The sequence below is a fragment of the Apus apus genome, chromosome 2, assembly GCF_020740795.1.
Source record: "Apus apus isolate bApuApu2 chromosome 2, bApuApu2.pri.cur, whole genome shotgun sequence".
NCBI lineage: Eukaryota > Metazoa > Chordata > Aves > Apodiformes > Apodidae > Apus > Apus apus.
Genome location: NC_067283.1, coordinates 50,224,902 through 50,238,259, shown reverse-complemented (window position 1 = coordinate 50,238,259; position 13,358 = coordinate 50,224,902). Strand labels below are relative to the sequence as shown.

At 49.0% G+C, this 13,358-nt stretch overlaps 1 protein-coding gene across 1 annotated transcript in view; it reads right to left on the bottom strand.

The window, feature by feature from the left end:
* TBX20 (T-box transcription factor 20) overlaps nucleotides 1–4,441 on the bottom strand; it is a 34,501-nt gene extending 30,060 nt beyond the window's left edge. Inside the window, exons 1-3 of the mRNA XM_051609809.1 lie at nucleotides 4,315–4,441; nucleotides 1,963–2,197; nucleotides 456–620 (exon numbers count right to left, since the gene is read on the bottom strand). Coding sequence (XP_051465769.1) covers nucleotides 456–620; nucleotides 1,963–2,197; nucleotides 4,315–4,441 — 527 coding nt within the window. The remainder of the gene's footprint in view (nucleotides 1–455; nucleotides 621–1,962; nucleotides 2,198–4,314) is intronic.
* Between the last annotated feature and the right edge of the window lie 8,917 nt (nucleotides 4,442–13,358).

The window sequence follows — 13,358 nt, the reverse complement described above, 5'->3', positions numbered from 1 at the left end:
ATTTCAAGCATAAACAGCACTGAACTGTAATGTAGTATTTCTGTCTGGCTAGTGGTGCTTTGATTGCTTTAAATTATGAGGTCAAATACAGGGGGACAAACCCAAGTGACAAACCAATATGTATCTTTTTAAAAGCCTTCTTATCTGAATTGAGACAAACTTCGTTTTTTAAAAACAAATTTTGATATTTATTCATTTATTTATATGAGAGGCTTTAGCCAAATCCCGCATGTCTTGGAACATTCAGTATAAATCAAACCTCAAGCAGAGGTTTGAGGCCCGATTCTGAAACAACGAGCAAGAGTTTTGCAACCAACTTTGTTGAGCACAGACTTAAAGTCTCAGAGCACTGTTTGCAAACAGCAGAAGAGGATTAATAACAGCAATTTCTTAAAGGAAAATAAAATTTAAAAATAAAGCAAATAAAAGAAGACCAGCAGTAAAAATCTACAGACCTTGCAGGGAGTGGAGGGTCAGCTTTTCCAGCCACTAACCAGGAAGACCTGTGGTAGGCATATCTATATCTTTTATTGTCCACAGGAACTATATCCATTAACACAATGTACTTGGCTTCAGGATCCACTCCTGAGAAGGAAACCCTGATAGTAGGAAACATTCTCCTAAAATAAAAGCAAATCAGAAAATAAATACATGGATGGAGAAGAGAAATAAAAAAGATTCTGAAAAGCTGCTAGAATTAAGATTTTTATTTAAACCACCCGAAAAAAAAAAATATAGCATCTATTGATTCTTCTTTAGCATGATAGAAGTTAAATCCCGTGTGTCTCCAATATGCACAGAAAGTGCATCTTGGAATCAGAACGATTTTTCAGCAGGAAAGAGCGTAAAACATGGAAAAGTGAAGAAGAAATTTACTTTTGCCTGTTAGTTAAAAGTACACAACGATTTCAGAAAATAGTTGTGCCTAAGGTAGGTAAGTCCTTAGAAGCATGGATTTTTATTTTTAATGGGATTCATACTAGAGTTAGGGAAATATTGCAGAAAACATTTCTGCTTATATTCTCACATTTTGGATGCATCTTCTTTTAAGACTGCTCATGGTATTTGTGGGAGAAATTTTCAAAATTAGCTTTCTTCATTTACATTCTGACAAAACACAACCTTAAAATGTAACATTTTGCCACAGACCAGAAATAAAGTCAAATAACTTTAAACAGTTTAAAACGTTGAACTTTAAATTGCCGAGTTTATACTCTTTTGTTTGCTTGGTTTGGGTTGCTTATATATATATATATTTAATGTATTTATTTATTTATTTTAACGCATGCTAGTTAGGAAAAAAAAATACTATCGGGGACCTACATAAATAACAACTGGGGATTACATTACAAAACCCGACAAAACATTTGGCTTCTCCTGACTTGCCTTTGCCTGACCCTTGCTGAAGAAACGGCGTGGTCTGAGGTGACCAGAAAGCCCGGCATTCTTGTGCACATTATTTGCAACCGAGAGAAAACCAAACCGAACCCATCCCTGCCTGAATTACTACCCCACGACCCCGCAGTTCCCTGTGTTCTACCAACCCGCCCTCCCAAAATCACTGCACCGCACGAAGGAGCCGGTAGCCACAACCCGGATTATCAAGGAAACGAAGTATCTCCCACCCGCCAGGACCCCCAGCTTGATTTCAGCGGGCCGCTCCGCACGGCTCCCGGCTCTCGCCCCTCCGCACCGCGCAACCGCCGCCCCTCCCGCTGCCACCGCTTGCCGCGGGGCTCCGCGCACCGCGCAGGGCCCGCCGAGGGGCTGCTGACATGCGCGGCGACAATGAAGGGGCTTCACCCTCTTCCTCTTCCCCTTAACCCGTCCGTGCGGCTCTCCCCAAATAAAAATACCGGGATTCTTTTCCTTAGTTTGCCTTTCTCTCCCCCCCATCCCTCCTCCCTCCAAGGCCACTTTATTGAGGCTTCCCGGAGGGGTCCCGGGGCTGCCCAGCCTTACCTCCCGGATTTGGTGATGATCATCTCGGTCCCCAGCTCGTGAAACTTGTCCCAAAGCTCTTTGGTCTCCAGGCTGCAGGAGATTTTGGCCATCTCCTCGCTTGGGATGATAGGAGTGGTGGGGATGAGGGGCTCGGTGCACAGGGACGAAGGGCTGGTGCTAAAATCCCCGTGAGGGTCCAAGCTGGACAAGTCACTCAAAGGCTGAGCGCAAGAGGATTTCTCAACGAATTGTTCTGCAGGGTTTAGGGGAAAACAAAAAATAAAGAGAGGGGAGTTACCCAGGACAGGGCGACAGCAGGGAAAAACTGTTTTCAAAAAAACCAAACCAAACAAAAACACACAAAAACAACGAACCAAATCAAAGGGCATTTATCGTTCAGCCTCCTCCCTCGGGTCCAGCACACACCCCCCCCAAGATCCGCGCAGCTTCGCAGGCGTCAGCTCATCATTTGAGGGCAGGAGTGGAAGTTTTCTGAGATCAGCTCTGGGAAGAGCCCTGAGCGGCGCCTCTCCCCGAAGGGGCATCAGGACAGACGTCGGAGGGATGCCGGGGGTCGGCGGAGAGCAGCGCGGCTCCGGCCGCACCGCCGCCCGGCTATAACGCGCTCGGCGGGGCGCTGAGGGGCAGGGCGGGCCCTGCGCTCTGCCGCTCTGCTAACCGAAGGTTTCCATGGAAAGGTCACTAATTCTCATTAAAACGGGAGCGCTCGGCTCCAGGGAGCTGCTGAGCGCCGAGGTCATGCTGGGGGAGCGCGGGTGGCTTGTTCCTAAATTGCGCTGCTGGCAGAGCGCGTGACACAGAAGGAGCCCGAGCGCGGCCGCGCAGGTCCCGCGCTTCCTCCGCGGGGGAAAAAAAAACACAACAAACAAACAAAAACAACAACAAAACAACAACCTCAACGCCGGGCGCGGGATCATCCGCCTGGAAAGCCACCTCTGCCCTGCTTCCCAGCCAGTTTGCTGAGGCTGAACAAACTCCTTTGGAGAAAGTGTATTCAGGGGATCTGCCTGCGGCCGCGCAACCTGCGCGGATAGTGTAGCTACCTCCGCGGCTGGCTCCCGCCTGCTCTCCCCACCCTTCCCGGCCAGCCCCGGGAATCTTCAGAGGTTTCAGCAGCTTCCCTGGGAGTTTCAGCAGCTTCGCTGGGAGTTTCAGCTTAAGGAGAGGACAGGGGGGAGCAGGGTTGCGGGGGGCTGTGCCCCGGCCCCGCGCTGGGATGCTGCGGTGGATCCGCCGCCAAGACACGGCAGGCGGACAAACGTGTCCCGTCCCTGCAGAGGAAGATTTCGCCCACATCTCCGGTTAATAAAAGCGGAGTTACAGGCCGTCGTTTCCCTTCGGTTTCTAACTGAACGGCGTGGGGCAATGAGTTGAAAACATGTGAAATTAATTGAGGGAGCTTTTCAGGAGAAAGAAAAAAAAAAAAAAAGAAAGAAAAAAATAATAAGAAAAATAGCTACGTTTAACACAAGACTGTGTAAGTAGCTCAAACGGGAATACTACGGTATTCCTGGCCTGTGTTATCGCCTAGACTGAAAAATAAAGTTTACAGTTAAACACTGGACTATGTGAAATCTATTGAGTCGGTTGATGAGATGGAGCAGACGCTGAGAGAGCTGCCTTTTCTAATTTCTCATAGGATTTAATGGAATCTTGTTTATTTGCCCTGAAAGCTTAATACACTTTTGGGTTTTGGTAGTAGTCTGCGAACTCTCGGGTACATGCAAGGACCGCAAGCCGCAGAAACTGAGGGAAGGAGGGGAAGATGCTGATGTTTTTAAAAGCCTTCGGGAATCTGAATTTAGACTACCGAACATAAGCGAAACCTCTTTCCCGAAAATCGCAAGGAATTACTATAAAAATCCTCCCGGTCCATTAAGAGTGAAACAGCCTGTATGAGCCTACACTGAGTAGCTCTGGAGCGAAGGGATTTTCAGGTCCATGGACAAGTTTTACTACCCCGTGTAAGCCTAGGCACGATACCGGAGATTCTTTTATTTTACTTCAAAACCAGATATGATTTGCAATAAATATTTAAGACGTTCATTTCACACCAGCAAAGGGAAATATAACTGCCTTAGGGTGCGAGATTATTCTGCGAACGGCGAAGCCGCATAAATAAACGGCGTAATCTAAACTAGAAGAATTTAGGAAACAGGCTGCCCTGTAAAACAGCCTCGCCTGGAAAGGACGGTGGGTAACGAGGAGGCTTCGCCGGCTTTCGCCGTGCGGCTTTTCCTTCTGAGGGGAAACTGCGTGCCCCGGCTGCCAGGGCTTTAAGGAGGGCGACCCTGAGCGGAAAGGACGGACAGACGCACCAGAGACCCCCCGCACCCCGGCGCCACTCACCCAGCGGCTTGATGGTGCTCTCGGGGGATTCCTTGTCCTTGGAGCTGCCGCTCGACATGAGGGCGGCGATGGAGAAGGCGTTGGCCCGGGAGGAGAGCTGCGGCTTGGGGGGCGGCGTGTACTCCATGGCCAGCCGGCGGAGAACGGCGAGAGGCGGCGATGCCCGGGCGGGAGGACAAGGACCGAGGCCGGTGGAGCGGGGTTACCGGGCGGGCGGGAGTTGCTCTGCTCCCGGCGCCTCTCGCTCCCCCGCCTTAACGCGGGGCCGCCGAGATCCTATCGGCCGGCGGCCAATCGGCGGCGGGACACGTCAAGGGCCCCGGCCCGGCCCGGCCGCGGAGGAGGGGGCGGAGGCGTGTAGCAGGAGGAGGAGGAGGAGAAGAAGGAGGCAGGGGAGGGCTCTGCCCGCCCGTGGGGTGGGCAGGGGGCGGCCGGCACTCGGGCGGGCTCTAGCCTGCCGCTCCCCCTTCGGGCAACACAGCCCCGCACCCCGCCAAGGCCTCGGCTGCGGGTCGGGGTGAGACCCCCGCTCCTCTGAGCTCCGGGGAGGGGGGAGGGTGCTCCCAAGAAGGTCCCTAGGCTGCTCGTTTTGTCGAGTCTTGACTCTTGAGTCAGTGGAGATATGGTTGACAGGAGGAAAATTAATAATAATAGTTCGGGGTTTTGTTGTTTTTTGTTGTTTTTGTTTCTTTGTTTCTTTGTTTCGTTTGTTTCTGTTAGTCTTTTTTATTTATTTGCTTTTGGTTCTTGTGTCTCTGTGACAATTTTTTATTTTAAATGTAAGTTTTCAAAGACGACAATATTTAAAGCAGGCGTTTCGCCGTTGTGTGCTTTCTGCTGGGACACAAGGTTCCTTAAGGCTGATCATGCACTTGATTTTCCTGCACTGGATTCCAAATGTTGGCATCCCAATCAGAGGTACTGGCCCCTACCGACTCCAGGTGAGAGCCTTGCTGGGCTCCTCTCCCAGCCAAACCAGTGCGCGGGCCACTGGTCGCACAGTTTCCTTCAACTTTGTTTCCTCGACTCCACCAAACTAGATGGTATCGATCACGCACGTAAGACAGCGAGAAAACGAGGACGGGCTGATAATGCCAACGAGCAGATTATTCCAAGGCAGTAATTTGAGTAAATTGTTCACCAATACTCTTAAACACAATAAGCATCCTCCCGGAAATAAAACAACAACGGGATTTCTAACTAACGTCCTTTAAATAAAAAGAAGATTTAAAAGATTTGCTCATTAAACCGTCTCAGAAAGACGTACAAATTTGTCATACCGGCTTGCGACATCATCAAACTTCCAATTTCTAAACCTAGAACAGAATCCAGGGAGCTTTTAATACGCAGATTTGTGCCGAGAAACGTGCTACCCCCGGACAGATACAGATCTGTGTGACACCCGTTCCTGCTGAGCTTGATTAATTAATATGAAGAAAAAATTATTCGGGTTACCCTTCAGAGCCAGTGAAGTGAGCGACACAAAATAGCTCCTTACCTCCTTGAAATGAAGGAGGACTAGCAGCGCTTTGCCCTTTTATTACCTGAATTTGTTAATATAGAGATAGAACAGATAGAATATGCACCTCCTATGATATATGTGTGTATATATATATATATATATATATATATATATATATATATATATATATCAGGAGGTGCATATTTAGAAGACCCCGCAGCGCGCAGCGGCGGGGTCAGCCGCTCAGAAAGTATCGCCTCTTGCCACAGCGAAAACGAGACGAACGATTCTCCTGACATAGTCCCAATGAAACAAGCAAAAAGGTCCCTAAACCGTCTGATCGCTTTACTCTGGGGGAGACCCCTCCTTTTAACCGCGCGGTTTCCTTGCGGGACGGCCCCGCTCCCGGCGTGCGAGGGCCGGCGGCGGCGGGACGGGGGTCCCCGGGGTCCTGGCCCTGAGCTCCCTTGACCCTGACTGAAAAGCAGGGTCCGGCCTGCTTGAAAAGTAAGACAGGACAGGATACAAATAGCCTGGGGAACGGATTCGCTTCACCTTTCCTCTGGTGGTGGTGGGCATGCCTAAATCCCCTTTGGTTTCCTACCGTCTCTATGCACCACGCAAATAAGGATAATAAAGCGCAGCCCTCGTCAAAGTAACAGCTCAGATCCTGCAAAAAAAACCCCAACACAAAAACCCAACAACAAACCCAACCAAACCAAACCAACAAAACCCAAACCTCTCCCTTTCCTCCTGCTGATCTCCGTCTCGGAGCAGCCAGGTTGTAACATACCTGTCCCTAGTAGGAGCTGCCCGCGGCGTGCCCGGCCCGTCGGGGCTCAGGGGAGGCGGGCGACCATGTAAACCTGCGTGCTGCCTGCGCCGGGCTGGAAAACAGGGACACGGGGGATCGGCTCAGCCCTGGGAGCTGCGGCAGCGTCCGCACCCCTTTCTGTCTTGCCCCACCGCGAGATTTCCAGCCCCGTGCGGTGACCCATCACTGCCTTTGGCTGGGGGAAAATGTCCCAGCCCCGGCGGGGAGAGAGGGGTGCGGAGCGACTCCGAGGGAGAGGGGAGACCGAGGCCGTGGCGCGGCCGTGGAGCGGTTATCACCCTCGGGTAGGAGGATGGTCCCTTGAGAGACGGACCGGCCTTGGGGACTTGCGGATGCCTGCTCCTACCTTGGGAATCAACTACCAGGGTGGGAAGAAACCGGGTGCTTCGTTTTACTTTAATTTCAACAGGGTCAGTCTGCACGAGATAGCTCTTCTTTGCTTAGTTAAGCCATGCAAGCTTTCGCTCTATCCCACGAGAATCTTTATTTTCTTAGCTTTCCCGTCGCTCCGCCTCCGATAAGGAAATGAGCCTTGTCTAGACGTCCAGAGCACCCCTCCTCCCCTGTGGGCAATGAATGGGGCTCGGCTCCGGCCGCCTAATCCTGGCTGTGGCTCCCTCCCCTGCCGGGGCCAAGCTGGGGAGACACACGGATCGGGGAACCCGAGTGGGGAAGGGGAGAGGGACCGGCTTCCCTGGACTGCTTGGCCGCCCCTGCCCGTGGCCCTCTCCAGGGACGGGGGGTGGTGTTCAGAGGCCGGGGGGCAGTCGGGGAGACACACCACTACCCAAGTGCTCTTGATCCCCCTCTGCTTTCGCAGCCAAGGGAGCGTGATTAATAAATCCCTGCTCGCCCTTCCCGGGGGACGCAAGCCGGAGCAGCCCTTCCCCGCCGCCCGCCTCAGCGCCCGTCTCCGCTGCAGCCGGGCACAGAACGGCTGTCATCGCGGTACCCAGCCCGCTCCCGATAGCAGAGCTGCAAACCCTGCTGCACCTGGGCAAGGCGGTTGCCTTGGATGAACCCGTTTAAATCAAATCCTTCGTTATTTCTTTATCCTTATGTAAAGAACACGCCAACTACACCGCAGAGTTTGTTTCCTATTTAGAAAATTCAGGTATTTGTTGCTGGTGTCATCCTGGCATGGCAGAGACGTTTCATTACAATTCATTATGCTTTCAAAGTATCTTTCCCTCCCCCCCCTCCTTTGCTTAAAGAGCTCCTTGCTGTCTTGTGTTCTGGCAAAAACCAGCGTGCGGGTAAGCGCTGCGGGCAACTGCTGCCTACCTCGTTGCGCTCGTTCAGTTTAATCAGGATTAGATTTCGGTTTCACCGTCAGGTTTCAAATACGGAGCTTGCAGCCTTCCTCCGAAAAGTCTCTACGATCCCTGAAAAGCAAAGGCGAAAACCTGATCCCGTGAAAACGACGAACACCGCTTCTTCTCGGCCCTTTTCTCACCCAGGCAAAGTCACGACGGACACAAGGGACAGCAACACGCAGAAATCCGCTAGGAAACCCAGCGTTCTGCCCAGCAGGAAGGATGATTTCAGGTGCGCCTTTGCTTGGGTTACATGAGCTCCCACCCTGCGTGCTTTTACGCGGTCGCGTGGCCCCGCTTGCGGGCGGGATATGAGGAAAGGGGGCGCAGACCGGGCAGGGCACCACGCTCAGCTTTAAGCAGCTGTTCCGCGCAGCGATGGGAGAGGCCACTGCTCTTTTTTTGTTTGTTTGGTTGTTTATTTGTTGGGGATTTTTGCTAGCAAAAGCCCCCACGCCGCGCACTTCACGCTGCAAGTACACACCTCTAGGCGGCCCCTGCGGCGGCACCCGTGGGGCTGTGCCCCAAACCGGCCCCGGCTGCTATTTCCCCGCAGAGCACCAAGTTGAGCCGACACCAGCTCCTCTCCTGGCTACCCTTTGGGATAACCTGGCATTTGCATCCTATCCCTCCTCCCCCTCTTCCCCTCCGGAGCTGTGTAGAAGGTGAGAACCCTCCCTTAAATTGGGAGCCTCGGGATGCGGGGTGCCGCTGCCGAGACCCTTACTGCCCCCTTCCAGTCCCGATCCCAATCTCTCCCGGTGCTGTTGGTGCCCGAGCCAGCACAGCCAGCCGCAAGGTGCCATGCGCTGCTGCTTTTGGCATTAACGCATTCCAGCTACGGGAGAGAACGAGTTAAAATATTTTTTCTTATTATTCCCCCCCTTGTAGATGAAAACAGCTCGTTCCAGGTAAAGAATCCTGCTTATTCTCTCGGCAGGCTCGCAAGAGCGCCCGTTCCTGTCTTCCGAGAGCATCGCTGATTCACCAAGCGATGGCCACAGGGCTCCCAGGCTCCGGCTCTGCTCCTCTGCAACCTTCCGCCACTATCGGCTCTGCTTTCAGGCCTTTGCTCTCCTCCGCTGCACATAATTATATTGTTTTTCCCGCCAGATTCACCCTTTCTTCCCGCTCCCCGGTTTCGGAGCAACCCCAGTTCCCAGCGTTATTTCTGGGGCGGAGGTATCTCTGCCCTCGCCACCCAGACAAAAGCCCAGGTACCTGAGATTCAATTTCACAGCAAAAGCATCTCAATGTCACCTACACCGGGAAGGTGGCTTATTGGAACAAAACGCGAGGCATTTTAAACCCATTAGGCATCTCCCAGATGCAAATCCAACGGTGGAAAGAGAAAGGCTTTATTAAGACCCGAGGGCTGACAATTAGATTATAGTCCAATTGCCAGTGGATAATGTGCTAAAAGCTTTCCCACTTAGTGTAACTCCTCACTGAAAATTATTCACACTTTGCAGGCTGCTGCACTCCTGAACGGGAGACGTGTTTGTCCACGGAGAGCGCGGCCGGCCGGGCATAGCTGAACACACACACAGACATAGGAACACACGGACACGCAGCCAGGAGGATCATTAAACACATCCGTCTTGATCAAAAGCCATCGAGTAAATCTGCTTTAGGTGCAAGCTTGCGAGCGCACGCACACAAGCTAAAAACGTGCGAGTAGCGCTGCATCCATAGGTTTGCAAACTCCTCTGCAAACCTGCGACCTGTATGTACTCACAAGAGCACACCAGCTGGAGACGATTAGACCTTAACGCCCCTTTCACGTACAGAAAAATAGACTGTATTTTTCCAGATAAACCTAAAGTTACGCTTTATGGAAGCGATTACATTTTTATATCAAAATAAAATCAAACCCGAGTTTGGGTACTCCACAAATTTGTTGTTGTTGTTGTTTAAAACCGTCAGTAAAACCTGACAGTTTTTCACTAAGGATTTATTCGAAGCAGTATCAAATAGTGCAAGGCTCCGGACATGATCGCTTAATTCAAATATTGCAAAATCTCTTCAGGTTTTAAGACTAGCTATCGAGTAAAGCTGCAAGGAAGGCACGAAACGCTACGTTTTTTTCTGGCCTGAGCTTATTAGCCCCCTGACTATCCACGGAGGTCGTTATCCAAGGCAATTACTTCTCCCTGTGGCAGGCAGCACACTAGCCAGCACGGCTGGTTTCCCTGAGTGCAAGCAGTTAGCAGGCAGGAGGGGATGAGGGGTTTGAGACCCCGGATGCTGTGCCCACCCCTGGCAGGGGAGTAGGGGTGCCCTCTCCCCCTCCTCGGGCATCCCTCCCCCCAGCGGAGGCAGATGCCTGCACCCCCGGTGTCGTGGTTTGAGCCAGGATGAAGCCTGAGTCAAACCCGGGAAGAGGATGCTCCACGGTAGCCGGCCAGCATCTGGCCGCGTCTGGGGAGAGGAAGGGTCTGCCCTGGACCGGAGGGGATCCAGGGCAAAACGAGGCTTCCCATGGTGAGATGGGGTAAGGAGAGGCTGCAGGGCCTTCCTGCCTCCATGCAGCGAGGGAACTCTGCCCTCTTTCACATCACACAAAACCAGAAGTCATGAGCCTTTTTATTGAAGAGGGTTTTTTGTTGGTTGGTTTTGGGGTTTTGTTGTTGTTGTTTGTTTGTCTTTAATAAAGCAAGTAACTCAGAAGTTTGTCTTGCTCAGCTTTGCCAGCATAACTGAATTGAAAAAACAAAGCAAAACAAATCATCCCCACTAGCACCCAGAATGACCAAACCCGGGCAACATGCCACACCTGCAGCGACCAAGCACCTGCTTTGGATTTGGGGGTTTAAAGCAATAGTCGGAGGTGTTACAAAAAACCACATGATTTTTAACACTCTATTTTTATATATCCATTTCATGCTCAATTTCAAACTAAGGTTCCTAAGAGCCCTTCTCCTGTTTTGCAGAGTGAGAGGAAATATGCATTGAATTAACAGGTAGAACTAAGCAAAAAGGCAGGCATGTTGGAGGGATAAGTTCAGAAAAGACCTCCTTCACAGGTCTTAAAAATAAAATCAGATAATACCAGATTTTCTATTTACAGTCCAGCTACTTAATCAGAGGGGAATGCATTTCAAAAGCTTGTGAAAGGATAAGTTTTGCCTGGTTTCTTTACACAAAAAGCATCTTTAATTTCTTCACACACAAAGCATTTCAGAACACTGTTCAAAATTTTATGAATCATAAGACATGACTTGCTTGCTTAACAAGATGGGAATATTATTCAACACTAAAAACACGCATGTATAGGTAGACATATCTATCTATACACATACATCTGCAGTGCCATACACTTAAACTTACCCAGTGGTGCTTTTCTTAGTTGCCTTCCATGAATCAATACAAGCAACCCACAATCTGCCACAGTGCAAGATTTACTGTAAGCTGAAACCACTGCTTTGGACCAAAATTTTAGTGGAAAATGAGACTGCTATATTTCAGTTCTCATTTTAAAGATGTAATAATGTATGTTAGTGATGAGAGAGCTGTTTGTCAGAGCATCTGAAAAATCTCTTCTAGTTCATGACTTTAGAAGCCTTGCTGAAGTTATCATGTCCTGACACACGTGTATGTCTGTCTACTTTTCTGTCCTAGAGATAGGGCTGGATTTGTTCTTGACTTTCAACTTGGAGATGGAACAGTAGATCCTGGCAAACTGTGAGACTGTGATGATTCCCTCTCTTTCAAACAGGTAGTGTAGTTCTTCTGAAATTTTGGGTTCCAGGAGAACTGTTCCTGCAACTCTTTGTTGCTTGAAGCAAATCTCTCACTACTGAGTGACATGAATGTGCAGTGGGACTGCTGGGAATTCAAGCTCTTGGAACAATATTAATCTCTTTGCTTTGGTATCAGTGACAGGTATTTTATGTTGAACTTTAATTTTCTTTCAAGCATTTTTTTTTTAATATTTCATATTCGATTTTCAAATAATTATTTAATAAATCAGCATTTTTTTTAGCTTTGTTACATAATTGATATTGCTGTTATTTTTTAAATTTAAACACTTTTTAACACAGTGTATTTAAAATACAGAAATAAACAATACATTGCCAATTAAAAGTATTTAGAGAAAATTCAGCTAAATATAGATGTCTCAGGGTGCATTTTTTGGAATCAGACTCTAGAATCAGATTTTTTGAAAATCAGACTTTAGAGAGCACTCAATCTTAAGATGATCACATGTGCATTGGAATAAAGGGCATTTTTTCCCACTCCCAACTTTTGCAGGCCTTGTATTGGTAGGAGAGCTTCAGAGTTGCCTGTAATGGTGATATGAAAATAGGAATAGCGGGAAGTGAGGGGAAGGATAGAAACCTCAAGAACTAAGAAAAAAATCATTTCCTGGCAAATGCTAAAACTTGGTGTTTTTTTAATTTTTATTTTTTTTCTTAAATAGAAGAGTCTCTGGTTTTGGGTCTCCAGTTCGAGATGTCTTGGGTGTTACTTACTTCATCTAGATTTATAGCTCCTTGACACTTCTTTTGTTGTGTCCAAAGTTTCATCCCAAAATATCCCAAGCTAAGAACCTAGAATTAGAGACTGCCTTTGAAACTGCTGACCTCTGCGCATTTTCCCTCTGTGGACATACAGCAGTAGGAATACGCCCAAAGACAACGAGTTTTGCTTTGAGGGCCGGCAGTAGAAGAAAATTAAACAAAAAGACTATCAGCCACTTTCCAAAAACATCAGTACCGGATGCTTTTCCATTTTCGCTCAGTAATGCATCTGCATTTTATGTCCCACGTGTCCTTGTAGATGTAAAGGCAATTGGTAGTTTTTAAAAATATAAAATAATAAAAAGTTAGAGAACCAGGAGACATAAGGTGAATGTAGAACAAAGAAGATTTCATTTCTGACCCAGGGAGCTTGGAAAGTGAGAAGAAGCTTCGTGATTCACCACGCTCCCAGATCATACAGAGCAGCTTGTAATAAAGTGTGTTATGTGGCCTGGGAGCAGCACTGCTGTCACCAAGACACTGCTTTAGCAGCCTTCTGCTCTCTGAAGCCTTACAGCCATGATCGTAGAAACCCAGTGAGCACAGATACGGCCACACTGCTGGACCCATCAGGCACCACAGGCAGGGCTGCCAGATATTCCTGGCTTATTTCCACACTGTAAGGACGGAGGGAGAAGTATTCCCACACCATGGTGTGGTAAAAGGGCATCACTGCTGCTTATTTTAACAGTACGAGGAACAGGATTGGGGATGTTCTGGCATAAAAAGGAATTTTATTTTTTTTATTATTTTTTAAGCCTGTAATTTCAAAAGTATTCACGATTAAGGCTTGGAAAACATATTTCAGTATCCATAACATACTGCTGATTTATCTGGCAACAGCTAAGCTTGCAGAGGGAAACTGAGCTTATTTGAAATAACGTGGTCGTAAATAATGCTGGGGCAAA